Here is a 27007-nt window from a genome sequence, read left to right as displayed (position 1 = left end):
AGGCAAAGCACTCCGCTGTAGGCAGAGCTGAAACAAAATAAACATTGATGTCTCACTGGAGAGAAAAAGGTCCATGCTTTGGTAGCAATTTTCGTATTATTGCTTTTAGCAATTTCCTTTGATCCATTGCTTTATTATCATAATATTTAGAATGTCTGCTTACAGGTTGACTTGCAACAAAATTCACATTACAGTTATTTGGTATCATAAGATTCACCATGTCTTACTCTGTTGTGTTGTAGGTGCAAAATATATGGGAACGTGATTACAAGCTCTTAAAAGCTAAAAAATTGATAATACAGAAATGAATGGTCTGTAGACAATCATACTATCATTGACTCTTCTAGCCAACCATCTACAGGTGGTAAGTGAGAAAAAGTGTATGATATTTCACGAGTGGAAGGAGAATAAGATCATTGAGAAGATTGAACAGCTGCAATTAATAACAGATGAGGCATCAACCACTGACTTTGTTCCTTAAATGCTTTTTGGTCATCATTCCGCCAGACTGCTGAAGGAAGGGCTTTCAGGACCTTCAGTAGGTATGGTAATATCTTGTCAGCAAACTAAAATTGATAAAACTCATGAGAGGTATATACATGTAAACATTTTAGGAACGTATAATGAACAAATGAATGATAAAACATGTAGACCCTACATGCGTGTACACATGTTTCATACAAAATTAGCATTCTATTCATCTGTCTCCTACTTTTGATAATAATCACTTGTACATATTTTTTCAGCCAAGTACAGGAATGAGAGATGAGAGTAAAAGACCAACCTTGAGTTTGGATTCGAGAAAGTAGATACCCAGAGCATGTACAGCTATTTGATATCTACCGTTTAGAACTAAAGGCTCTCCATCTTTAAATTGTGGGCAAAGGTTCAGGATGTAGCTCGCCTGAGAAGAATACGACTCTGCTTATTGATATTGTAAACTCGATATGGAACAAGCTAAGTAAACACAAGGAATCTGCTCTTGTGCATAGGTTAATTATTATAGTATAATCGTATATTGTCCATATTGTCTTACACTGCTCCAAGCTGGTATTCCTTTGTATCAAAAACTGATTAAGAAAAATTAGAACGCTTAAAAAAATTATGCTTTAGAGTTATGCTACCTGATATGGACAGTTACGATAAGAGTCTGAATGCCCTTAATGCAGAAGAGCAAAATGTGTTTTTAAATATTTGCTGTTTAAAATGCTCAAATCGTATATCTCCGATCTGCCTGTTATCCATTACATTTCTACATCCACAAAAAACCACCACACCTTCTACCGGACATTAACACCTTGCCAACTTACATTTTAGAAGAGTGTTAAGCAAAAAGAGCTTTTTTCAATACGCATAATTTACTTTACTTTACTATTTTTTGTTTTTTTCGTCTCATGGTCTAATTTGTTTAAAACAACATTGATCAGTGATAATGATGTTCATATCCATGTATCTACACAGCATATTCAAGCTAGGAAAATGTGACGCGTGTAATAAGCAGAATGTTTTAATGCCGGTTTGAAGCTAGCAAAACTGCTTAAATCTATGGCAAATAACCAACAGAAATAATAATAGAGCTACTCTGGTATTAGCCTCGATTAAAGGATGGCTGAAAGCTGACAAAAAGGTGCCACAAAAGACGGAGTTGAGAGAAGAATGACCTGAAGGTAAATGTTTAGTTTACTATTTGGTATGAGAGATGTACATGTATGTTATGTTTTTTTTTCGATCTCAAAACGAACTGGTGTTGATATTGTTTATAGCTTCAATATTGATGACATGTATATTCTATTCACCAGCTATTTGTACTGTGAGAGCTTATCTAACTCTCTTCTTTTGAAACCAAATCTAATTCTAGTGCCTTTACTTGTAAAAACGTTGGAAACCAAATTTAATTCATAGGAACACTGGAAATCAAATCCAATTCATAAAAACATTGGAAACCAAATCTAATTTATATGAACATCCTATAAATTAGATTTGGTTTCCAATGTTTCCTATTAGGAACACTAGAAGCAAGTTCTAGATAGGTGGGAGCACGTTTAAATGACTGGGTTTGATGCCTAACATAGTCAGCATCAAACATCACAAAAATATTGTTATATTTGCTTAATCATCAACCAAGCAGGTCCTAGCTGCTCAGATAAAACCTTTGCTGAAAACTGCACTTTTGCATGCAAATTCGCTGAAAACCTTAACTGCAAAGTATCAATAAAAATAAATTGCAAAAAAGAAGCTTGCAATCTACTGAACATATGATGTCTAGCTATGAAAATCTAGCTATATGATGGATTTGATGGCAGACAGGAAGTTTGCAGTTGAGACAGACTACAAGCCTGTTTGTGCCAACCTTGAGTGGTTAGAAGATAACAAAGCTGGCATATAATTACAACATCACAACACACCAAACTGGTCCTGGCAGATGCTTACTCATGATATTGAAACAGGATCATTGGCAATGAGCTTCAGGAGCTATGTACTGAGATTTTAGATGGATTTTCAATAGCAACTATTAAGATTTAAAATAAAACCAGCTTTGCTTCACAACCAATCAGTTATCTTTTTAAAACAAACCAGGAGTGTACTAAATCTTTCTTATTCCTTCAGGAATTGCCTGTCAAGCACCGATAGTGGAATCTACTATGGTCAAAGAGTTCACACAACAGATCTAGAAGGAAAAATATTATATTCGGTATACGAGATTATTATAGTAAAAGCAAGTCTATTCAACAAATGTTGAATGTGGTTTGGTGGCTCAATTTGAAAACAGAAAGTCACAATTTGGTGTAGAGTTGCTAATTACTCAGAGACCCATTATAGACTCGCCCTTCCATATTAATAGTGAGACCACGGTTCAATCTATAAATCTAGTAGTGACCCTTTTTGTTATGAACTGAAGGAATTATTGATACGTTTTTAATGTTATCACTATCGCTATCCATGACCAGAAAAATTAATCTATTTTTATAGCATTGGCTTTGGAATGACTAGTTTGCTTGCTTAGGGTCAAAAACTGCAGAGAATGGCAATGGACAACAGTTTGTCTCCAACCACTTCAAGCATAATTTTTACATAAACAAGACATTGTGCAGATCACTAATTCTCCCCCCCCCTTCCTCAAAACAATGGTAAAACTCTTAATGTCCAAGGATATTTAGATGAAATACTGGCCTCGGTTTTGCTTTTAGCTTTGATGCAAATGTAGATACCGCAGAGAGACATCACTTTTGCAGCAACCAAATCAGCCAATCATGAGGAAATAAATAATTTATATCCTACTAGCCTTAAATTTTTACAAATAACAAGTGGCACAAATATTCTGACAATACAAAAAATTAGGTGTTTTATGATAAACAAGATATGCGATCAAAATATTTTTAAACAAACCAAAGGCTTTTGAATACATATGGACACCTGCATATTTATCATTTGTGCATTATTTTGTAAACAATAGCCCATATAAATAATAGCCCAATAATCTGTTCCATATGGGTTTAAAATGTTAAGATGTAGAAAAGCAGAACTTTGCTGTTCAATGCTAAATGCTTGTTAGTCCAAACCTGCGAACTTGAAAACTTTTCAAAGGGCTAAGTCGTAAAATATTGGATGGTTAAAATACCGTAAAACCTCTATTTGAACGCCATGACACTCTACTTTTCAACCCTTTTCCTGTGGTGGCTTTTTATTAGAGGTGAAGTTCAAATAGAGGGGGGTGTTGTATTTTCTAAATAGCTCGTCAGAATTTTGGAAAGCTAAATTTAACCCTTTTACGGCCAAGCAAATGTCACATATATTTTGCTCTCTGATTCTGTTGGAGCGATATTAACGATTTTGGGTGCAATAAACCTGCTATAACTTACCTCCAAGTTGTCATAGATCTCTAAATAAATATATTTACAGAAGCACATATTGCATTGTGAAAGCGTATAATTGTTCTATTCTATATTTGCATTGGGAAGTTAAGAAATATCTCCATCAGTTGATATCTATTGCAATTAACCTACGATAGTCTTATAACCTGCATCGCAAATTGTTGGAGCTTAAAGTTTTTTATTTCATTCCAAATTTGAAAGCATATTTTCATTTGTAGCTATACTTAACAATGTTGCATTAAAGCTATTGCACTCATTGATATGTTTACTACAGTTTGCAGCCAAAACTGGCTTTTTATGTGCAATAGAAGAGCAGTGATGAGCCTCGATTCATTACAAGCCGAGTTTAAATAACCGCTATGCGGCTATCAAAAAATATGCTATAAACCTGCAAGTTTATGAGTTATGTAATAATAAGCTAGCAAATGCTTACAAATATATAGTCAAGAACAAGTGACATAAACAAACCATTCTTATAATACATGCAGAAACAAAAATTGACATTTGAAACAAAAATATTTGCATCATTTGCTCGGCAGGCTGCTCTCTGATTGTTGCTTTTGTATGGAACCATTTCATCTTCTTCTGGCTATTTAATACCTTTTACCATGTCTGCTGACCTCAACCTTTCTTCTGCACTGCTGAACTAGTCGATATTAGCATCCAAACAATTTTATTAGCAGAGAAAAACTTTTACGCGTTGCGATTCGAAAAACTTTTCGCAAAAATAATGATAAACTTTCAGCTTCATGCGCACTAGTTGTAGTCTGAAAATAGTAGTACAGATTTCATCGTAATTATAAACCATTTTATATACGTCAGAGTATCAAGACCGCATCAAACAAAAAACTGCTATTAGCTTGATACAGTTATTAATTATTTTTACGGTGATGCTTTCAATATTTTAAAGAAAAAACCGTAAGCTTTGGAGTTAGAAAACAGACTTCAATACGAACGCAACCATGAAGGAATTAATTGTTAATGATGTAACCGAGTTATTATTAGCAACATTTTCGGACACTTTTCCACTAATCACTTGCTATTATAAGTTCGTAAAGATCAAAGAATGTCAAAGTGGTGGTCAAATAAAGGGTGGCGCTCTATTTTTTCAACTCTACTTTTATAGTGGCAGCCAAATTGTAATAGAGGTGACATCCAAATAAAGGTTTTACAGTATACTAGTATAGGCTCAATAAAATAGTAGCTTGATATGCATGTAACTAGGCCTGCCAACCCAAGAGTGGGGCAATGCGTGAGATTTGGTTTTGGGGCAATTGACGTATCAATGATAGTATACATAAAATTGTGGAAATTGGGGCAAAATTTTCACACATTTCACACGAATACTCATTTTTTCTTTGGGATGATTGCGTGAGTCTTACGCCCAATGCGTGAGAGTTGGCAGGTATGCATGTAACTCAATTGAATTTATTTGTTTATAACACTATCATTAACCAGAAAAAAGGTGTTTACTATACTGGCTACATTACACAAATCTCTGAGGAAAGTATGGAAAACTTTCAACATAGGTCAGTCCCCAAAAATGCGTAATGGACAATGCTTCAAATATCAGTGACAGGCTTGTATCAATAACAAGCATTGTTTGTACGACGTTTTAACACGGACGGTTACATTACTTGAAACATTCACACAACTGTATAACCACATTGTACCACTATACACTGTTCATCTCATTGAAGAGACCATAGACATGTTTCTGGGAGTAATAATACCACCAAGTTTTTATTTTAATACTCACATCACAACACAAAACTTATAATATCACAAACCAGAAGCTTGATAGCAGTATTCTATGCCCAAGGCATCTATAAAATATCAAATCTTACGACTATCTCAAACATATAGTTGGAAACCTGTTTAATAATTTTATTAGTGAAGGCAACAAACAAGTTCGAAACCACGCTGCACACTGAGGAAAAACGACCAAAGAATACATGGCATAACCTAATTTTTCTGGACCTCAATATTCTCAAAAACAAAAAAACGTTTCCTTGTTACTGAGTAGTCTCAAATAGCGTTTCCTTGTTACTGAGTAGTCTCAAATAGCGACAGGTGCCAATCTTTCTCATCAGTATAAGATGAAAATGTCAACAACCAAGATGGGACTGACTACTGTTCTTACACATGCAGCAAACAAAGGATAATTATCGTCCGTTTAGGCCTCTTCTCAATTTCTCCTAAGGATTGGTTTGTGTAGCTTTATAGCAGCATAAAACTAGTGACAATTTGATGCAGTCTCTAATATATGCTATATAATAAATTTCTAGAATATCCGATACTCGCCTTTTCCCATGTAGCTGTTTTGGAATGAGCAGCACAGATAGCCAAATGAATTACTGTGTCGGAAAACATCATTTATTATATGATGCTTGCGATCAAATTTTTTTACTATTAAAACAACATGTTGTAGGCAATGCGGGTATATGTACTGATATTGTGTGCATAGTCAGGAAGAGTTCCGAGAAGCAGGAACGGACAACGGCAAAAAAACGCCTGGTTGAGTGATTGGCTCAGTTAGAAACCAACGACTTAGATTCGATCCAGAGGCTCCTGCCAGAGCCATTGACACTCAATGGCTCTGTCGTGCACGCGCTCGAACGCATGGGTATAGCGATATTCGATAGAAACCCATACGTACGTGGAACGCTGGTCAAAACAGCGAACACATTCTACTTTATTTATTCATTATTCGTCTGAATAAAAGAAAAAGTCTATCGAATCTGTCCGTTCGTGAGCTCAATGATATACAGCCCCCCCAATCAAATCAGGGGGCTGTATATCATGGGTGAGCTGTTGTGCTCTAACTCCTAAAAAATTTTTTACCCATCAATGATTGCAATGTGTTAATAAAACATGAATCAATATTTTTAGTAAATAAAATGTTGTATACTTGCTGAAATGTCGTAGAATTATGGTATTTAGATCATTGTTATCAAATATGCTTGCCCTAATTAGTTTGGGTGTTTTATTGTATCAACTAATAATCATTGCATGTTCCTTTATTTGCTGTTTTTGGCCATATGGAAATTTTGTTTAACTAATAATTTTATTTCATGTGCTAGCTACCGTAGAAGTCGAATGTTCAAGTCTACATTATGACTCAGTATTTGTAGACATTTTCTCATTTATCATACTGACTATTCAGCCCGTTATGGGAATTTTCGTACTACCTATTATAATGATTCTATGTTTTGAATTTTATGTCAAATTCAGATTTAACCAGGGCTCTTAAACATTAAAAGACCATCATTCTTTATTTTAGTTGCTTTTAGATAATGTTAAAAGCTACAAAAGATGCGTTACACTTGAGGGGTGCTGCAGCTTTTGCAATATCAAGTAAGTCTAAATGGCTAAAATTCACTGTTGCCTAATTTAGACACGTTGTTTGAATTAAAGTAATATACATGATCTTAGATTTTTTAAATGTGTTTCGGGCTAGAAGTGTGTGGATTATTTTGAGAGATAGAAAGCATAACAATAGTATGAGTGACATTATTTCCGAGCAGTTACACAGACAATATAGTGAGTATTGCATATGAGTAATATACTAGCGAGTATGATTAAGTATGGTTGTAACCAGATGCACTCCACAAAATATTTTATGGCACATTCTTTTTCCAACATTCGTGCCATTATTTTTCTTGCATATAGTTCTCAGTATATGCGATGAACAAATGTCAAATTTTTTCCAGTTACAATTTGACTGAATTATTACTGTATTGCTTTAGGGGCACCGAGTTGCTTGGTGAAAATTTATAAGCACACCAGTGCTTGCCAGGAATCTATGTAAGTAAAGTGTGATATAAGGTATTTAAACTTACTTTCTGTTTCTATAAAAAATGAATTCGTGCAGACATTTTTCATCACATCATTTCAGTTATGTCTTGCATACAGATTCAATTCATTTATAGACTAGTTCTAGTAAATTCATTTTTTTGTTCATTTAATGAAACTAAGGTTAGCTGTTATTTTGAAATTGATGCACATGTAACCATGCTTGCATATTGCATGTACTACTTTTGTAAGTAGTACTGGGTGTGTCTTCACATGTGGTTATGTGTATTTGAACTCTTAGTTTGCTAGTAAATGTTTTGATATGCGTAAGTGTGGTTAACTATGTCAGAGCTTCAAGATGAAAAGCTCCAGGTTGGTATTAGTTAACTTTTGTTTCTGTAATTTGGTTACTCATTGATAGTTTCTATTTATGCATAACGACACATGAATATTCTTTGACATTTCATTCAAAATATCATCTGTTTTTATTTGAACAGATTATTAAAACAGTTATCATTCTGTAAATATCTCTCATGTTTTTATTGTCATGTGCAAGCTTTTTGATACTTGATCATTACTGAAAAGTCATTAATAATGGTTCTGTTATTATTAATGTTACAGTCCTAACAATATTGTCACAACCAATAAGAAAGGTGATGTTATCTTGTTTTGGCATCCAGAAAGACAGATACCGTATGAGCATACAAAACCGCTTTCTTCAGTGGCAAGGTTATGGAATAGTGAGGTCAGTAAAGTGTTGTATGTTGAGTGTACTCGATCCTGATCTTAGTGAAGTATTTTCAACTAGTTTAGATACAGACACTTACCAGACCTCTTTCTAGTTGACATGCCTTGAGATGTAGGTACTTATTTGGGTTCATTTTTAAAGTTGTAAGCATTTTGCCAACTAATCCAAAGATTTCAATTTAAGCTTTTAATTTAGTTTCAATTTACAATAATTTTAAAGGTTGACTTGCAACAAAATTCACAGCACAGTTATTTGGTATTAAAAGAGTCACCATGTCTTATTTTGCTGTATTGTAGGTGCAAAATATGTGGAAATGTGATTACAAGCTTTTGAAAGTTAAAAAATGAACAGTTAATCACAGCCATTATGAAAACCCCATAGGTTGGAATCCTTTTCCAAAACAGCTCAAATGAGAGGTGGTTGAACACGATGACTTCTGTTTACACTTTCATGCAACCTCACTTGTCGAAATGTTTTCACAAATATACTTCATGCATTTAATAAAATTATGTCTATTGTTCTACGTGTCTCTTTCATCATCATTGTAATACTGTCACTTTGATCACATATCTCAAAACCTACCGTAAAAATTTGACCTCAGTTTGAAGGATTGCTTATCATCCTCTGATAAACATGACAAGCCTGTTGGTCACTGGTGATAGTCGAAAAATGCTGCAGAAATTTCTCGTGCTATTTGGCAGAGAGTATGGGTCACATGATCAGATGACGACTAGATGATTAGACCAAACTGCAGCGAAACTGTAAAGTAGCAAGCATCTATATTTAATAAGGGTTTTTCGGTAAAACCCAAGTTGTTTGTCATAAACTAGTGCTACGAAACATTTTATATTGAGCTTTTTATTGACCTTTCATTATACGTGATAACTTTATCACGTGTCAAAACGATAACCTCGTCGAAATAAAGGCATTCTAAACTACAGCGTCTTCGAGATGGCTGTGATTAACTGTTCATTTTTTAGATTTTAAAAGCTTGTACATGTAATCAAATTTCTACATATTTTGCACCTACAACATAGCAGAGTAAGACATGGTGAATCTTTTGATACCAAATAACTGTAATGTGAATTTTTCTCATGTCAACTTTTAAAAAGAATGTCAGGATATGGAACCAGAATTTAAATGACAAAATTTTGATTGAATGTACAAACTTCTGCAAACAATGTTACAGGAAGACTCTCATCTACTAGCTAAACATAATCCGGATACATCTGCCAAATATGCAAAATATGGACCAACCTATAAGGAACTGGCTGACATGTTTTATGTCACCAAACATCGTTTTATGCCTCGGTATGTGACTGCTTCCTTTTACTTTTTTTAGTCAACCATTGTCCATTAATATGTTTGAATTGTGGCACATTTTCCCTGAATGGAATTATTTTTTAGACCCCAGTTGAAGAGAGCCAAAACAGACACACCCAAGGACAGAAATGCTCTTTAAGGCTATCGGCTTGTAATTCGTAAAATGTTGACAGTGTGCTATTAATAACTACCTAGGTGAAGAATCGGCTCTATTGTCTGTAGAAATTGGTATATATTGCAATAAAATAATATCAAACCTAAAACTTTGCACTTTTGAGAATTCAATGAAAGTGTTGCACCCAATAAATAATCATCAATATCACAAAAGAAAGAACAAATTATGCAACAGTGGTTTTTACTCCCAATGGTGATAATAATATAGTAGTTATTAATAATAATAATAATCTTGGAATAAGAAAATAAACACTATAACCATTAAATTACTTGAACCATATCACAGTTACAACCATAAATATGTAGAGTTGAGTTATTTGTCGTTTGGATCATCAAGTTGTGAATAGTATGCCCTTGGCCATCTTGGTGCAAAAGGTACTGTTGAACCTACATGTCCTGCAAAACAACAGATAGTTAATGTATTTGCATATTTTGAATTAGTATGTTCTAAAATGCACACTCACCAAAGCTGGTACATCTGTATATAGATTGTTTTTACCTTCAGTGCGGTGAGTGCGTGTTGTAGCTGTAGATACACTTGACATGGTTTCAGACATATCGTCACGCACACTTCCAACCGGGAACTGATAGTTGAAAGCTTCAGTAGGTAACCTACTTGGTGGGTTAAATAACGCGGGACCTCTAGCGGTGCGGCTCGCGAACCCTCTTGGATCTCGATGCAGCACTCTGCAACAATCAAGCACATAATCGGTTAATGCAGTCTATGTGAGTGAGACACTAATTTGTTAGTACAGTCTATGTGAGTGAGACACTAATTTGTCGAATAATCTTAGCTGAAAAGCTGCACCTCAAATAAATTCTTCCAATGACTTACAAGTAAGGTGAACTGAAACATACAGAATGGGTTACATACAGAACATAATTATGTTACTTACGGAGCTCGTCGTTTGCGTTGGTATACAAGGACTAGTGTGCAAGCGAGTAAACCACCTAGTAGAAGAATACCAGCAACTGCCACTGCAACCCACAATCCAAGTAGATTTCCTAAAGAATAGAATGTATATTCATTATAGGTTTTAATTTGCATCAGTCGGGTCACTCGCTTGAATGTAACTCATTGCATTATTCAAGAGCATTGGGATAATAAAATATAAATACGTTTTTTTTGCCTGCACAGTGATTGCAAAGTGGTGATATAAATGTACGTGTAAATGTAGATATAACTACTCTCAATGGTACTAATATGCTTCTCTTGCATGCTCACCTGGACCTTCTACATTGATATTTCGTTCTACATCACAGTTATATCCTTCATATTGACTGTCACAATCACACATCGGGTAGTCATTTCCTATAGCGTGTACACAGATTCCGCGGCCTTGGCAGTCTATGATCTTTCTAGTCACTCCATTAGTTGTTATCACGGTATCGCAATTCACATCTGTAAAATTTAAAAAAATGTAATATTAATTTTGTACGAGAACCATTAGTTTGTATATGTCAGCAAGAACCTCATCAGAGGAGGTCGAACTCTTACATTTTGGTAGCATTTAATATAAGCAGTTGTATGGTGGAATAAAGAATTAAGTATTTAGATACACTATATTTAAATAGCAGCGGTAATATAGTACTGCATAGTCAAACCTATACTATGTTCATCTTAACAAAGTCTTGTGTAATACATTGTAAACTTTGAGAAAATGCCTTACTACTTTATCTTCAAAGAAATTTTCAACACGGCTTTCAAAGTTGTTTTCAAGTGACAATAAAAAAGACTTGAAAATTGCTGACAAAATGCAAAAACTACTAATAAAAAATAGCGAGTCAAGTTATTTAAGACTTCAGCTAGTCAAAGTTAAACTAAATTATCACCATCTTCACATTAAAGCGTTTGCATCCCTTCGTCTACATCGCCGTTTTTGTGCCTCTGGCCATAAAATATCTTTTTGTTATTGATTACTGTTGCTTTATCAATATAGTTTTATTCATTCTATTCATTTTTTTGTAGTTTTATATTATGCACTTGTTTTAGTGCCATGAAATATTTACGATTATTGAATTGAATGATATACTTGTACACTATATTATTGGCAATCTTTGCTCTATTTATTACTGTTGAGACATATGAAGCAAATCCTTAAATAAGTTACTGTACTCTTGGTGATTATTCTCATGGGAGTTCTGGTATATTTGACCAATTGTTTGGCTACAACATACCTCCATTGTCAAATGCACCTGGATATGCAATCATAAGCTGGTCAGTTATGCTGCTTCCATTAAAAGTGAGCATGTATTTATTACTGATGAGGTAGTCAATAGCTCGGTGAATAACCTCTCCATTGTCAACATCTTCCTCAAATACAGCATGATAGCTGACTGCTGTCGAATACCTGCAAGTTGATCAATGGTTAGGGCTGTTGGGAATAGTCCCGTTTGCAGTATAGAGTATTCTACTATTAACCATTAACAGCACTATGTTGTCAATTTGAGACGAGAATAGAGCTACTACCATGAACATAGTGAGCTAGGAGTTGACACGGAGAATGCATTGTTTGTTCTTACCCAGCTGTGTTTCTTTTTTTCCGAGCACTTGTTGAATTGGTATTGAATGCACTGATTGATAAGACATTTATCCCGAGAAATTCTGAGAACGATGCATACATTGGTGATATAGCTTCTTCCATTAGACGATCAAATACTCGTCGTACTTCAGAGGTCTGATCTTCCCAAGCGGTGTTGAAGTTCAGGCCAAACACTTGTTCTACTTCTATAAACTCCGCTACAAAAATAAAATATATTCTAATATCTTTTCCCTCCATAATATAGACTAACTACTAGATATGCAACATCAAAGTAATTCGTCTGAGGTATGTTGTGAAGCATTTGCTTCTGTCAATGCTCTACTACATGTAGTTGGATAGTTACACAACTGGGGGTTTAGTACTTTGGGTTGATACCAAATAAACATGTTTTTCTGCTGGCATCTCAGTAGCTAGCACTATTACTTTACTGTTGTCATTTGACTGTAAAAATAACAGCTTAATCCCAAGTTGACAGTACTTGTTTTATTGACACATGCTTTCATATTTCATTACCTGTCTTTACAACATCTTCACAGTTGTCTCCTCCATAACCAGATTTGCAGCGACATGTATAGAATGGTTGCAAGTTTGTACACTGCACAGCCTCATTGTTGCCGCATATAGTTGCGTTTAGACATTCATTAATATCGCTGCAAACACCCGATACCTTTGCAAAGCCTTCTTTGCAGAAACATTCATACGAACCTACAACAATGACAAAAAAAAATTGCATGGACCGGAGTAGAATTATGAAGTTCCAGCTAGAATGCAATAAAATTTTCTGCAAGACCATTTGATTTTCTCAGTTTGAAAGTAGCTCACCAAAATTACAGAAACTTTTCAAAACGATTCCAAAGGCTTTCACAAATTAAATGTATATATCATTAGTTAACCACTAGTGTAAAAAACACTTACCAATGGTGTTAGTGCAATTTTCAGTGATAGCATCGCATGCACCTCGGTTGCATTCATCTATATCAGAGCATGTATTCTCTGTGTCGGGACTAAGGATATAACCTTGCTCACAGGCTAACACGCAAGTATAGCTGCCATTTGTATCCTCGCATCTCTACCATATAAATAAAGCATAGCTATGTTCATTCGATACACTGTGGTTAACGACTAAATGACTTGGAAAAATGCATAAAATCTGCTAGTGGTATGCAAAAGTATATGTAATTTAATTACTGCACTGCATTATCTATATCATTGTAAAATGGTGTATATCAAATTTCTTTTTTCATTAATTAGGAATGCCATCAAATATAACAGTCAGTCAACTTTGGTGAACCATTTACAGATACCTGAAAGGGTACCCTTGAGACACACTAATGACAGCCAGTGTCTTTGGCAATTGCGGAGGTTTTAGTTCTAAATTGATATACTCACACTCTGTCCATTCTCTGGTGCTTGACACGCGTATGTACCTCGACTACATTCATCAATATTAATACAAGTTGCGTTGTCCACATTTGCTCTTTCATAGCCAGCCAAACATGTGCATTCGTATGAACCTAAATAATTGAAACCATAGTTGAACAAAGACAAGTCATTACATAAAATTAAGATTTTTTAAGTAATGTTAAGGTGGGAAGAAATCATTATTGCTGTGTAAAAATTAACTATAGCTACAATTAACTTCGGATGTCCTCTCCGACATTTTAGAATGACGACTTGAATACATCTAATAGAGAAATCAACAGGTTATCGGTACCATTCTTGTTTGTGCAGACTTGTGTGTCGATATCGCATGGATATATACTTCCTTCACACTCATTGATATGTTCGCAAATGAGAAAATCTCCAGAGTTATCAAAGGTCAAGTTGTAACCTCGATTACATTGAGTCTCGCAGTTATATCCTCCATCAATGTTAACACAAGCCTGCAAAATTGGTAAACAGCTAAGCCATTTTTAGAGGCTGTAATTCAACCAAACCATTCAAGTTCACTGTTTGATATGAGATCTTTTTGACAAGCTTTATGGTTTGCAGTATTACACTAACAATTCAAGGATGTTTCACTAGGCTTACCCCAAATCCATTTTCAACTGCATGAGAAGTGCAATTATGAGAGTTCTCTTGGCATTCATCAATGTCTAAGCATATCAGTCCATCACCGATGTAGCCTTCCATACAGACACAAGCGTATGAACCTTCTGAGTCCACACACTCACTGTTCTGCCCTTCGCATATATCTAAAACGATCATTTGCTCACCATCTTAACACATAATTCAAATGTACTTACACAAATGTGTAGCTTAACTGCACTGTAATCAGAATTTTGCGAAAACCACAAGTTGAGTTGTTTGTAATAGATCATTTAAGTTTTTTTAGGTTTGATAACAACACTAAAAATAAGATTGAACCGTACTTGATGCTTCAACACACTCATTGTCATTTTCACACCCTGAACCAGCTCTTTTGCCGTTGCCATGATATCCCTCAGGGCACACACACTTGTACGAGCCCCGTTCATTTATACATGTCGCGGTCATTACACATGGAGAGTCGGAACCATCTGCAGGTGAGCACTCATTTATATCTGCAAATACAATAAAGCATCTAACTATATTAATCATAGGTTTTTGGTTTCTTGTATGTTTAGTATTTAGCTACACAGTAGCTAAAACCATGGGAACAATTTTCAAAAACTGTTATATAGTAGCTGTTTGGCACTTTATTGGGCAAAAATACTCCGCAGCTTTCGCTAGTTTGGTTTCAAAACTTATGAGCCATTGGATTTTTTAGAAAGCTATATTTTGCCTCAGGAAGGGTTTCATAAAAACTGATAATTCTAGTAACTAATTTTAAAACTACTGTATAAGCTGTTATTTAGAATTGAATCACTCGGGTGACTACCATACCAATCCTCAGTGATTGGTCACAGAGTGAAAGTGAAGCTGTCTAAGACAAAACTATTGAGACTAAATATTCTGATTTCATTATTGCAAAACTAACCTTTTGAAGTTAAATTGTATAACAGACGCCTAAACGAAGTGTACTAAGCTGTAAAATTTAGATTTGAAGTGGCATCTGAACGTACCATAACAATTGATTCCGCTGCCAGTAAAGCCTTCATTACATGTGCAGTTAAAACTGCCCTCTGTGTCAGTACATTTGGCAAGCTTGGAGCATGGTTCAGATGTGATGCACTCATCGATATTTACACAGTCAGTAAAGTTTAGGTTCATAAAACCATCTTGACACGCGCAATGGTAAGATCCCCGGGTATTTGTGCACTACAAACACAAACATTTGGGATATTCACCACAAACTGCAAGAATTTGCTTTGACGTCTTAAAATTATTATACTATTCAATCCATGGACCTGGCTAAAGGCATAGTATAATTTACAAAGGTTACAAAAGCAATCAAACATAATTTCTTTGAATCCATGATCCATTCTTAGATCTGTGATGCTTAATACAAAGCAAGGTACATGTGCCCTTACATTAGCCGAGGCACCGCATGGGTCATTGAGGCATTCATCAATATCAGTAGAACACTGATCTCCTTCCCATCCACTGTTACATTCTGTACATCCGAGAGTAGCATTGCAGGCTCGAGCTCGATCTCCACAATCACATTCCTTCCCACAGTTTGCACCATAGAACCCCACTCCACAAGCTAGGAGTCAAACATATCCTATCAGAGATGTTTCACAACATCTAACACAAGAGGCAGCGTTGCTAATGCTGTTGAAACAAAACAGGATCAAATTTGTGAAAATCATAAAAACAAGAAGGTAATTTTATCGTTGCATAAGGTAGTTGGCTACTCACGGATACAAGGGTCGTAGCTGTGTTTCAAGGTTTGAAATCCGATTAGAGGGCACTCGCATGTATATCCCTCCTCGGTGTCATTACATATGGCTCCACTTTCTTCATGACACACATGGGTTCCGGCAGCACATTCATCCACAACTGTGCAATACACAATCACCTCTTTATAGTTGCTAGACCCCTACTATTGACACTAATACAGGTCGCATCACATACATCACTTTAATGTAACATTTATATTGTGACATTATTTGTGATGTCATTTTAGCATGCAGATCATTTATAAATCTTGCTCTAAAATATGCAGCCGCACAGTTCCTTTTTGGGTCAGATGTTTTCTGCTGATAACTTTACTTACAGTGTATAAATACTCGTCTGGTTTAAAAATGCTTTTCTCACGAATATACAGCATGGCTGTGTGCAACATATTTAGATCAACAGCTGATCTATTTTAAAAAGCTGTCATCATAAATAATTTATACAAGACACTGCTTGTGAACAGTTTGACTTCCTGTCCTTGATTCAGGTTTAAGTAGAATCTATTTATTATGTACATTTGATGTCTAAACTAAAAACCAGCCTATATTGTATGGTTGTTCTAAAAGAACTGATGTCTTTCACGCACCTGTTGACAGTTGCCACCTGTTTAGCATATCCCTAGATATCACTTTTTGGCATACACTTGCAATGGCCAAACATCTAAAGTTTACAACACCGTCAAAAAGTGCTACTTACCATTGCATGAATGATTGTTAGCATCCAAAACTTTTCCTCTAGGACATATGCAGGTACTGTTCACAGTGCAGGCATATTCACAGTTAAGCGAACTACACAGCTGCTCTACGAACAAAAAATTATTAGTTTTGACTATGACTCCAATTCAAGCACATCAAGAAACTAAAGTTTAATTTTTCATAAAAACAAACACATCAGCTAACTCTACATAAATGCAACTGTTGATATTTCAGAAAACCCGAAAAAATCCTGATGCAATAAGGCTACATAAACATTGAATAATTAAAATTGGTCCACTTTTGATTAAGAGGTCTTTTGGTCCACTTCTGATTCCGATATGTTAGGCAAGGTTAGTCAGGTTCAAAATAACTACACACAGAGGATTCTCACATAGAATTTTACCCACAACCATCACCCACAATCACCATCACCACCCAGCAGTCCCCGAAAGAGCATTCCGAAAACGATAACTTGTCATAACAGAAGCCTAATTACCAGCCATCTCACAGCACAACAGAATAGCTGGTCACCACCAAGGTAAGGTTAGCAATTGCAGAAAGTGCAAAGAGGAACAAAACCAAACATTCCATAAGCGATACATACATGCCAGATTGTAATACTTTATGAGTTACTGTAACCAAGTCAAGACAACTTCCCGAGATCAAGTCTGAGAGCTATCAGCAAGTGATAAATGCAATGAATTGCAATGAAAATTTTAATTATTACAAACTGCGTAAACTCATAATCACACAAATACACTCGCTGCTAGCTCAGACTTTGCACGAACAACAACATCGCGGGGGCAAACAAACCTGCTGGTGTTGGCGTTGTAGCTGTACAATGAACACGCAAGAAACTATGATGACAAACAGATAAACAGTGAAAAGCAATCTACTACTTTTCTTAAAAAATTTTGTCAATCGATTATCCATAATAGGTCATACAGCATCCGATATAATAGGTGAAGTGTCTTATCAAGTGTCTTTTGAAATTTTAGGTATCAACGCAAAGGTGAAAATTTTTTAGCACAGTTTCTAAACTTACGGTTATGGCTTAAGAACTTACGAATAAAAGGCTCAGGGTTGCACTTATACCCATTGACATCGAGGGTGTAACCGTCAAAACAAGAACAGAAAAATGCACCATCAGTGTCAACGCAGACATCAGTGCAATTGTCCAGCCCTTTCTCGCACTCGTCTACATTAGCGCAGTCTGTCACCGAGCCATTGGTATAATCATATCCTTCCTCACACACACAGGTAAAACCTCCAACCATGTTAGAGCAGTTTGCATGGATACAAGGTGATCCCTGACACTCGTCTATATCTGCAAGCATTTGTAATAAGGTTACATTTGTGATGAAAGATGTGAAAACTCACTGGCTATGGGACTCAATGAACAGGGGGTATTTTTTACTCGTGGTTTTGTCATTATAGACCATTTGATTGAAATATTCAAATTAAAAACTTAAATCACATGTTCCTTGACACTCCCTCTTTGTCCATCCGTGAGCTAGGCTGCACAAACCTTTCTTTTTATTTGTGTCACACAATTATCTTTCTACATCGCTACATTTACTACCCAGCAAGAAACTTCTAGCTAATATCTGTTTTTGAGAAAATGCGAGATCCTATGCAGGGTAATTTAAATGATAAAAACTACATATATAACTCCAATAAGGGAAAGCCTTAAAAGGTGGATGGCAGGCATTAAATATTTTTATGTGGATTAGCTGTAACTATGTTTCAAATGGAGGCAGATGTTCCGGAATGTTCCGGATTGATCAGGTCTAGTACTGTTGTCTGACATCTAAGTTCTAATAAATGTGCATGTGTTGAATACTCCTTCAGGATATCCGCCTACCTGTACAGTCTGGTTCCATTATCCCATCTATTACCTTCCTCTCATAGCCAGCAGGGCAGTTCTCAATGTTACAGTCATATGTCGTGCCATTAAGAGGGTCATAGCTGGCCGCTGCCACATCTATACATTCTCCCACTACGCATGGATTGTCTATACATCCATCATAGTCTTCTGCGCATGTACTGCCTATTGACAAACGATTGTATAGATCACCAGACAATTCGATATTGAAAATTTGCATCATTGAATATATCACGATTCGCGATATATCACGAATCATCTATTTATAGACTATTCACGATATATCACGATATTATTATCATGTCAAAAACTGTCAAGTTTTTGTTAAGATTTATTTGTATATTTAAACTTGAAAATAAACTGTTTTTTGATCATTAAAAAATTTATTTCATGGATTGTTTCATGGATGCTCATGTGTTTTAGTTCCATTATTCCTCGCCTTGAAAATCATCAGGTGTGAGGTAAATCATCAGGTGTGAGGTAAATCATCAGGTGTGAGGTAAATCATCAGGTGTGAGGTAAATCATCAGGTGTGAGGTAAATCTTACCATCCCATGTTTAAGGTATATCATATATATGAATGGCAAGATCTCTTTAAATGGTGACAAATCTCAAACTGTCTACTTTCAAAATCGCCAGCAAACAATTAAATTGCCATATCGTGAAGCTTTATTATAATGTGATCAAAGATGTTACAATTCTAAGAAAATATTAATGCGTGAAAAAGTTCTTTAGCTATACTTTTAGGCGTTGAACTCTGTTCAAAAAACCAATTATAGCAGACATTGTGACAACTACTGCTAGGTTAGATAAAGCTGCATGTTGTATCAGCTTTGAATAATGTATAATTGAATAATTCAATATCTCTTGAAGCTGAAATGGATATACGTACCAACCCATCCGGCGTCACAAACACACTGTACGACATAAAAATTAGGAGTAAGAGCTCCGTTCACCGCGAGAGTCTCAAAATCTGGCTGACCATTCTCGCAATCATCACTTAGCCAGACTGTCACCTCAAATATTGGTGAAACAGCAGGAACAGCGTCCACTACTCCAGTCTCATTGGCTGAAAGTCTAAAATTTCAATATATAAAAATATTAAATTAGAATGATCGGAAGATACCAGTTTATGTTAGATGGTGTTATTTTCAAAATTTGTGGTTTCGTTAGTATTTCTTTTAAACTAATGCCATCCGCTACCAGTTGTATAGCACCTCGGACAAGGAGAGCAGCGCTAATGCTACTTCTACTGTTTCTGATAGCAGTTTTAATGATATTCTCTGCTGGTTAACATATTCAAACTGCCTAAAAGCTATTTTGCTTTTGAAAAGAGCAACATGGGATTGTAGTGAAAGAAAAGTTATAATTACTCTAAAATAAATAAGAATGTAAAGTGAAGTTGACACCTCATTTATAATTTAAAGTTCAAAAGGCAGTGGACATGGACTGCAGGCTATTTTATTCAATCAGAGGTTTATTGTTTCATTTCTCGTCAAATTCTGGAATAAGTGTTCAGTTTTTGTGAAATAAAGCCTTTCGCTTTATGCATTTTAACTTTGCATTGTTCATACATTTCATTTTACTTTTAGATTTTTTCTTGAAATCCTATTACTGCTTGCTACAACTGTTTGCATGTCTTACTTGATGCTGTGAGGAGAGAGATCAGCTGGAATCCAGGTGAATGTATATTGAGTTCCATTTGGGTCTTTCTCAAATGTCGCATTAGGTGGCATGTCAAGCATGAATAACTCGACAGTGTTGTCACCACTATAGTTGGCGTAGTAGACAGCAGTTATAGGGTAATTGACTGTAGCATTGATATACGACTTGCCCATCACATTTGGTGCATTGTTTCCTATAAGTAGCACAGTAAAACCTTGTAGAGCTACTAGTAAAACCTTGTAGAACTACTAGTAAAACCTTGTAGAGCTACTAGTAAAACCTTGTAGAGCTACTAGTAAAATATGCAACAAAAATTATATGGATGAAAAAAGATCTTAGTAGCATTTGTTGAAGTAATGATAACAAAATACATTAACTCCTCTTTGGAAAAATGCTGCTTAGCAAGTTTAGACAGCAATTTAGTTCAGGCCAGCAATAAGCCATAGACAATTGTTACTCAGCTAGAAACATTGAAATTAAGATTTGTCATCCTATTTATTCCAGTTATCTAAAAGAGCTGACAACTTCTTATATCTCTTATCTATACGTCTTATATCAGTTTGTCAAGCTTTGTTTGTAAAACAAAAGTTTGTCAACTAATCTTCAATGTGACATTTCAATAATTGTTTGACTTGAGTGTTTTGTGAACAGGTTGCAAATTTTTCAAACAATTTAGAAAAAGTGACCAACCCAGTATGCTTGCTTTATCCTCAACTTCTAGCCTAATGTTGACTGTGTCCTGACCAAGGTTTGCGTCGTGGGTGAGGTAGATGTCATATTCACACTCCAGATCATTGTTACACACAGACAAGTCGAGCCCCGAAGTGGAGTTCAGAAAAAAAATAGGCTCAAAGTTTTTATTCGTGTATGTCGTCGTGCTCCAACCGGGCTTGTACCAAAACAAGCTCTCTCCATCCTCCAGTCTCCCTAATTATGTAACGGAATGATTAATAAAAATTGACATCTATGTGGAGCAATATACTAATTTAGCTAATCTATCGAGATGCGTGTTAGTTACTAGATATGACCAGAATAACTGGCTAGTGTGACTGAGTGCACAGTTCGCATGAATACTGGATATCACTGGGCATAAGTTGTTTATACAGCTCTACTCACTTTTGGTGGTTGTGTATTTGAAAGCAGCCTAGTAAATACTAGCCTAGGCAGGATTAGGAGGTCTCAGCTCAATTTACATATAAGTCGCATTAAATATATAAAATATAATGTAAGGCAACGCAATGTAACATAATGTGATATAATTTAGTATAACATAAATAAAATATCAATAATACAAATAATAGATATAGAAAATGATTTAATTATAATATTATTATAATATAATAACAATAATTATATATTAGTATTAAACATAATTCATGATATGATTCAAATAATATATAACATAACTTATAGTATAACAAATTAAATAACATATAAAATTCTCATACATGATATAATATACTAATAGGTAATATACTACGAAACATAATAATGTTACAGACTATAAAATAATTTAATATAATGTAAGATAATACAATTTATTACAATATTATATTCCAAATCAGGATAACTTATATAATACCAGGTAACATGAAATGCTATAAAATGTTGTCAGCTAAGTTTAGCTTGTGATTGTGATGTCACACTTAGTAAACTTACACGTCTCTCCAAACTCGTAATGTATTTTCATAGGATCACAGTCTATGCCTATGGTACAAATGACTGTACCATTCCGACTTGTGAGATCATTCGTCGAGTTACCATCATAGTGACCGAGGAGACCATCAATCATGCCTTCCGCATAGTCAGGTACAAATGTCTGGATACTCAGCACATTCAGCCGTAGAGAAAACCTGAAAGTAAATCCTGCAACAGACAAAATCTATTTATATCACAATTCTTGCGTTAGTGAGGAGTGCAAGTAACAAGTTTTTTAAAAATAGTCACAGAGTAAATACAACTAGAATTTATAAAGTAAACGAAGTCCAGAGGCCCTGAGATGTTTGCAGAAGTTCTTCTCCAGCTGAACTGAACGCTACAAACTGATCACTGTAAATCTTACTAACTTATCAACTGCACTCTCTTTCTATTTAATGGTTCATAAAAAACATATGTGTACTAATGATGTTAACTACTGCAACATTTACTCTTGTTCGGTCTTGAGTTGTCATCTCGACCAGTTAGTATTAACAGACTAAATTGCTTTATAGCTAGCAAAGTTTTCTAAAATATTTTGGCTAAAAGTTTTGACTTGACAACAAGTCCCTATGTTTTGTTTGTGTTGTGTAATCTGTTTACTTTTCTATATCAATTTCAGTGTTAAAAGCAATAATAGCTTTAACAAAGTAAGTGAAACTATTTCAACATACCAAGTGTCAGTTTAAAAAATTCTGTTCGTTATCATACTGTAATTTCCTTCTGACTTATTTAAGAATTAAACGCTAGATGACAATTTATTTCATGAAAAACATTTTTCTGTTTATCTATAGCGTATGTAAGAATAAGAGACACTACGTACTGGTAAAAAGGTGTTTAATGCTAGATAAATTTTATTTTAAGATCAATCTACTAGCAATGTAATTTATTCTTTAATTTAAGGTCTATTTTTAAACTATTTTAAATTAGAGCAGAAAAAGAGATAACCGGGTTGATAGAGCAAATAGAAGCAATCAAAACAATTTATTTTTTAGAATCAAATTGGGACTACTTCACCACTCTCAGTAATAAGTATAAATGTTTCAGTTGTTTCAATTATAAGTAATGTTGGTTATTAAAAAAATATCATTATAATAACATAAAATTTTTATTTTTTCCTCCTTTGAATGCTAATTTTTTAACTGATTTAATAAATCTATAACTGCAGCAATGCCCATCTGATTCTTTTACAAAACTTGTTAGGATTCAGACAAGACGCCATAACCTGAACCAAATCAAATATTTAGCATCTAGAAAAGCTGACAAATAGTGCTGTCTGCTGTATTTGTTGATTAGTTATGATTTGACAGAGGAAGGAAAGGCCAGAGAAATGTAGAAGGTACTACCTCCACGCACAATAAGTTTTTGAGCCGTAAATGCGAGTGAGAAGTGGAAGGGAGAGATGTAGAATGTAATAATTTCATTCATAAGTCGACTATCTATGAGTGTAAGTGTGGGTGTAAGTCAGTCAACTATAACAAGTCGACAATCTATGAATGTAAATATGATTCTAAGTCAGTGATCCATAACAAGCTGACTAGCTACATGTGCAAGTTAGTGGATGAAGTGATGTACTGCTCTCACCAGTATCAAAAGAGACGCTAATGGAACTATTGTATTTCTTGAGCACGACTCCGGTGTACGCAATCACTTGCTCTTTCACATCATTATCCAGTAGATTAGATATAGAGTTTCCATCCACTCGAACTTGGAAATCTTTAGAGTAAACACAAAAAGACTGACGGTAAGTCAGCTTGTGAATACACGCTATAGGTGGATTATACGACTCTGTAAGGCGACATTATCTGAGAATGCACTTGATGTCAGGTGTGTGGCTAGAGGAACGCCCTGTGCATATAAGCATTTTTCGACCAGCATGCATAGTCTATCGAAGATATCCTCATCAAAACAAATATTAACATATCTAGTCACTGTCAGATGTTCTTGCTTAACACAAATTATTTGCCATTCATGCTTCCTCCGATCACACTCAAATATGTTTTCATTTAAATTAATAAATGTAACACAATACTTAAAACTTTATCAACGATACGCTGAATATTTCAAATTGGTCTTAAGCAAGGTGATCATTTTGAATACTATTTCACCATGACTGCACTGAAACAATTTATTCTTGCTCATAAAATTTAGATTTTACCTGTTCTGTTATTATTGATCTCTAGATGGATGACCGATGAGTTGCCACTATGAGACGTCATGACAAACGCCCCAAACTGAGTTGCGTGAATGAGCTTGAGGTCAGTATCAAGTGACTGTATCATCCGGGCTTGCATGCTAAATATATCTGACTTTATCATCCAGAACTCTCCTATCGGGTTGTATGTGTACAGCGCCTGATCAAGGGTGTAGATATGTGGGTCTCCATATCCACACGCTGCAATTAGATGAGTTACTCGACACTGAGCAATCTCAAGAGTTTAAGGTGGCAGAGCTGCATATAAAAAGGGCATATATGGACATACTAGCTGAATGCCCAGCATTGCACGAGTAAAGAAAAAAATAAAAGTTTTTGCACAGAAAAAATATTTTTGATCAACATATTCAATTACCATTTTAGCTTTTAAATAAAAGGGTTTGTTTATTTTTGTGTGTAACCAGACAAACACGCGACAGATCATTGACAGACCAACAAATGACCAACAAACGACAAATAACTCTCGCATTTATATGTACATATATGTTCATATGTCAAAATGAACATATATGCTTGCTCGTTCGTATAAGCATATAGTGACAAATTTCAGAAACACGTCTACTTTTTTCCAGTCTGTGATACCGAGGTCTTAAGGTTAGCCATGTTAATCCTCATTTACTGTAATACTCCTAATTACAGTTTACTCATTTTAGCATTACTAATAAAAATAACTATGTTTTAATGTGTTCAGGTATTACCTGCCTACTCTTTGTGAATGTAAAATGTTGATAATGACTAAAAACAAAATGTTAGAAATATTAATTAAAAACATAACCTTAAACATGACAGCGGTATAATAAATTGACATAATTGGATGGTTCAATCAGCAATTGTTTTGAGAAATAAACCAAAGTGATTTTTTTAACTGCACAAATATGGCGCATTGTGAGATTCAGGATTAGGCTCAGCTGATATACCTGTCTCAGAAAGATTAACTAACACCTACCAATCTTAGGTGGTCTATACTCCTCACATTGGTCCACAGGCCTGTACTCTCTGTAGAGGTTACACAGATTAGAACTTTTGCAGCAGTGGATAAATGGAGTCAGATCGACAGCTTCGTATGTCGCATAGTTCATCAGCGGATGAAAAAACATGGGAAATCCAGCCTTAGTAGAATCCGTAATCAAGGCACCATCTCGATAATAACAACATCTCTAAAACAAGTTTTAAAGTCTGAGCTGAAGTAGTGACTAATGCTAGGGTTGAACAGCTGGCAGCAACTTGGCGGCATGCCAAGTTAAAGAATCATTGAAGCTGAAGCATTTTAGTAACATTGCTTTGGGGAATTTGAAAGCGGGAGGTAAAGCAGCTGTCGCTAACCAGTCTAAGGCAGCATACCTCCCTTTCTATGCCTTTCTTATGCCTTTCTAATCTAAGGCTTATGCCTTCAGAGCTTGCTTTATATTTTCTATTCCCAGTTACATGTATATTAGTATGTACACGTATATATTATTATGTATTATTACATATTGTTAAAAATTATGTTGTAGTTTTTATATTATCATCAAAATTGCTATTTGATGTTTAACTAGCCCAAGTTCTTAAAAATGTCTTCTATTGGCTTATCTTCAGCAACATTAACGGTATGAGTAGAGTCCAGCTACGATTCTCTATAAAAAATATCCCTCAATCACGCGTACAAATGTACTTTAACATCCTGGCTTAGGATACACTTCCACATAGACTTGTTCTAATTGGCTTACTAATTTCAAAGCTTGTACAGATGACTAATGAAAATTCACCTGAAAGAGAGAGTGACCAATCAGTGTGAACTTCTTGTTCAAGCTATACGCACAGTTTGCACTGTAGTCAAAGTAGAACCTCTCATCATATTTGGCAGAGGCAGCGTTGCATGGACACGGATCTCCTAGAGGCTCTATCAGACCGAATGGAAAAACGTAAAACTTCTGTACATTGTACCACTGAATACACTTGGCAGCATATGGATTGTCTGGTCCAAGATTTGCAACCTCAAACACCCAGCGACCGGCCACATCTAAAAACAAATATTTCCTAAACATTTCCAAACATTAGGCTTTATTCGGGTACTAGCAAAGCATCAGCTCAAGCTTTTCTAACTAATTCTCAGTTTCTAACTAGTTCCCAGCTTCTAACTAGTTTCTAGTTCTTTATTAACTTTGGTTAAATACTAAAAATGGATCGTTGCGGGCAGTCGTACATAGCGAAGCAGTATTATCAGTTAATTGAACTGGGCTCAACTATTGACTAACTAAATGCAGGATATAGGATATGATTTGTTGGTGCACAACATCTGACTCTAACTGCTTGTTGGTGAAATTGATGAAACAGTTTTCTATCAGGTGTTATTGTTTCTTGCTTAATAGACTCGAACTTTTTGACAATTTAACACATGATGGAGTTTAGCTGATGAAGCGATAGATTGTTTTCACAATTAGAAACTGACTCTCTTAGAAGATATACTATTTATAAAGACTAATATACTAGTTTGCGGGAACATATACTGTTTATATAGGCCAATCCAATACTTTTTTGGAGGCATGCGCATTTTATATAAGGCGATGTGACCACTATTTTTGTATATGATACCAGT

At 35.2% G+C, this 27007-nt stretch overlaps 2 protein-coding genes across 2 annotated transcripts; one reads left to right on the top strand and one right to left on the bottom strand.

Annotated features, from left to right (window-relative positions):
* The first annotated feature begins 6638 nt into the window (after nt 1–6638).
* On the top strand, nt 6639–9989 carry LOC137401631 (large ribosomal subunit protein mL42-like). The gene is made up of 6 exons (XM_068088076.1): nt 6639–6678; nt 7166–7229; nt 7622–7679; nt 8289–8412; nt 9605–9726; nt 9823–9989. Exons 2-6 carry the CDS (start codon nt 7169–7171, stop codon nt 9875–9877), a joined length of 420 nt encoding a protein of 139 aa, XP_067944177.1. The 5' UTR covers nt 6639–6678; nt 7166–7168; the 3' UTR covers nt 9878–9989.
* A 22-nt stretch (nt 9990–10011) lies between these two features.
* LOC137405329 (uncharacterized) lies at nt 10012–26456 on the bottom strand. Its single transcript, XM_068091580.1, has 26 exons — nt 26178–26456; nt 25379–25589; nt 24376–24612; nt 23802–24005; nt 22317–22388; nt 21213–21449; nt 20502–20715; nt 19750–19934; nt 18837–19022; nt 18039–18299; nt 16974–17078; nt 16239–16379; nt 15908–16083; nt 15500–15695; nt 14828–14998; nt 14487–14650; nt 14170–14338; nt 13845–13969; nt 13371–13524; nt 12969–13160; nt 12436–12652; nt 12091–12263; nt 11138–11314; nt 10809–10917; nt 10412–10599; nt 10012–10308 (listed from the first exon to the last, which is right to left on the bottom strand). The coding sequence occupies exons 1-26, from the start codon at nt 26454–26456 to the stop codon at nt 10226–10228; spliced, it is 4626 nt and encodes a 1541-aa protein (XP_067947681.1). The 3' UTR covers nt 10012–10225.
* Between the last annotated feature and the right edge of the window lie 551 nt (nt 26457–27007).

The sequence above is a fragment of the Watersipora subatra genome, chromosome 1 (genome assembly GCF_963576615.1).
Source record: "Watersipora subatra chromosome 1, tzWatSuba1.1, whole genome shotgun sequence".
Classification (NCBI taxonomy): domain Eukaryota; kingdom Metazoa; phylum Bryozoa; class Gymnolaemata; order Cheilostomatida; family Watersiporidae; genus Watersipora; species Watersipora subatra.
The sequence above is the reverse complement of the archived record's forward strand: the minus strand, read 5'-3'. Positions and strand labels throughout refer to the sequence as shown.